Source organism: Aplysia californica, unplaced genomic scaffold, assembly GCF_000002075.1.
Source record: "Aplysia californica isolate F4 #8 unplaced genomic scaffold, AplCal3.0 scaffold00562, whole genome shotgun sequence".
Lineage (NCBI taxonomy): Eukaryota > Metazoa > Mollusca > Gastropoda > Aplysiida > Aplysiidae > Aplysia > Aplysia californica.
This window is the reverse complement of record NW_004797832.1, coordinates 446,641-448,391: the sequence shown is the minus strand read 5'-3', so window position 1 is coordinate 448,391 and position 1,751 is coordinate 446,641. Positions and strand designations below refer to the sequence as shown.

At 46.7% G+C, this 1,751-nt stretch overlaps 1 protein-coding gene across 1 annotated transcript in view; it reads left to right on the top strand.

The window, feature by feature from the left end:
• The window catches only part of LOC101854977 (G-protein-signaling modulator 2), a 20,778-nt gene extending 19,495 nt beyond the window's left edge, over positions 1–1,283 (top strand). Inside the window, 1 exon segment of the mRNA XM_005106908.3 lies at positions 494–1,283. Coding sequence (XP_005106965.1) covers positions 494–682 — 189 coding nt within the window. The 3' untranslated portion in view covers positions 683–1,283.
• The last annotated feature ends 468 nt before the right edge of the window (positions 1,284–1,751 follow it).

Sequence of the window (1,751 nt, the reverse complement as noted above, 5' to 3'; positions counted from 1 at the left end):
GGGTGGTCATTTGTACGGAGGATTGTCATGGTCAGCTGGCTGTTACAGCAGTGTCACTCTCTTGTGACCCACTATTTCCGGGGTGCCTTGATAGTCGAAGCAGACTTTGTGCTGTTGAGGCTAGAGAGGTGAGCAGAGTAAGGCCTTATCCCCCGTTTGGACTTCTCTGTTGACATCTACCCCTTGGCACTCATGTGACCTTATGCAGTTATGAGGGCCGTAAAAACAGTACTAAAACTAAAACTAAGTCTAGCAGCGAGCGTGCGATCGTCTGTCTATCCTACATTTTGTTGACTGGACTTTGTTGTGTATAATTTTAATTCCATATGTAATATTAATATGTTATTGATGGCGGAAATGAACTTCCTTTTTCGAGCTGGTATGGAGCTTGATTTGCCGGGTAGTAAATGGTTTTTTTTCCTGGTAATAAATTTTTGGAGGAAATGTTGGTGGATGCCCTGACAGAACTGTGTTTTTCCTCTCCTTGGTTCAGGCGACTCGACTGGAGGATCAGAGGAGCTCGCTGCCACACGATCTGCCAGCCCCCACCGTTCCCGACGAGGACTTCCTCAGTCTGATCATGCGCGTCCAGTCCAGCCGCATCGACGAGCAGCGCTCCGACCTGCCCCAGAAGAGCGCACCGCCCACACCAGGGAAGAAGAAGAAGAAAAGTACTTCCTAGATTCTATTTCTGAACCAAGTCTCCAGAGGATTGACAGCGGACTTTCAGAGCTGATCTTCTACGCAACTGTACAATATATTCATGCTGGTACAATTGTATGTAAAGTTTGCCTTTTGTGGAGAGAATACGGATTGTGAACAAGATCACGACCCCGGTGCTTTCTTGTTGTGTCTCCATTTTTTAATAACAGTGAAAACAGTTCATAACAAAGAGTGAGCTAAAGAAGAAGTCACAATTTAACCGTTTAAAAAAATGGAGATAAGACAAGAAAGCGCTGGGATCTCGAGATGGTTCGGTTTCCCTGGTTACTGAGCTGCATTCAGACCAAAGATCTGAGTCTGTCAAATTCCTTCTGTCGCATGTAGTCTGTCAATGTCCTTCTGTCGCATGTAGTCTGTCAATGTCCTTCTGTCGCATGCGCCGACCAATTTAATTCTTAACCCTTCCAGCCCTAGCCATTTTTGGGCGCTCCCTAACCCCAGTCCCAGCCAGTACAACAGTGTATCAGAAAAAGAGGCTTTCATTCCTTAAAGTGATGTAGTGTCTTTGTAAAGAGGTTTAGACAATAACATATAACAATGTTTAAAGGTAAATGAACAAATATTATGAAAATTAAATTTTAATTAGGTTCGCTAATTTTGAAAAATGCGCAAATTCAGTACCCCCTGAAACTGAGAATATACACGCTCTTGGGACGGTGGGAGCGCACAGGCCTGGAAGGGTTAAGTCTGACCTGCTAGTGTCGAGACTGGGGCGTCTGACCTGCTGGTATCGAGACTGGAGCGTCTGACCTGCTGGTGTCGAGACTGGAGCGTCTGACCTGCTGGTGTCGAGACTGGAGCGTCTGACGTGCTAGTGTCGAGACTGGAGCGTCTGACCTGCTTGTGTCGAGACTGGGGCGTCTGACGTACTAGTGTCGAGACTGGAGCGTCTGACCTGCTGGTGTCGAGACTGAAGTCGTGCGTCCATGAGACGAAGGGAGTTGACATCTGTCATGTACTTTACTTTATGGAGGCCGTGACATTTGGTCGCTTCTAAGCACAAGGGGGCTATCCCGAAAAATTTTGTT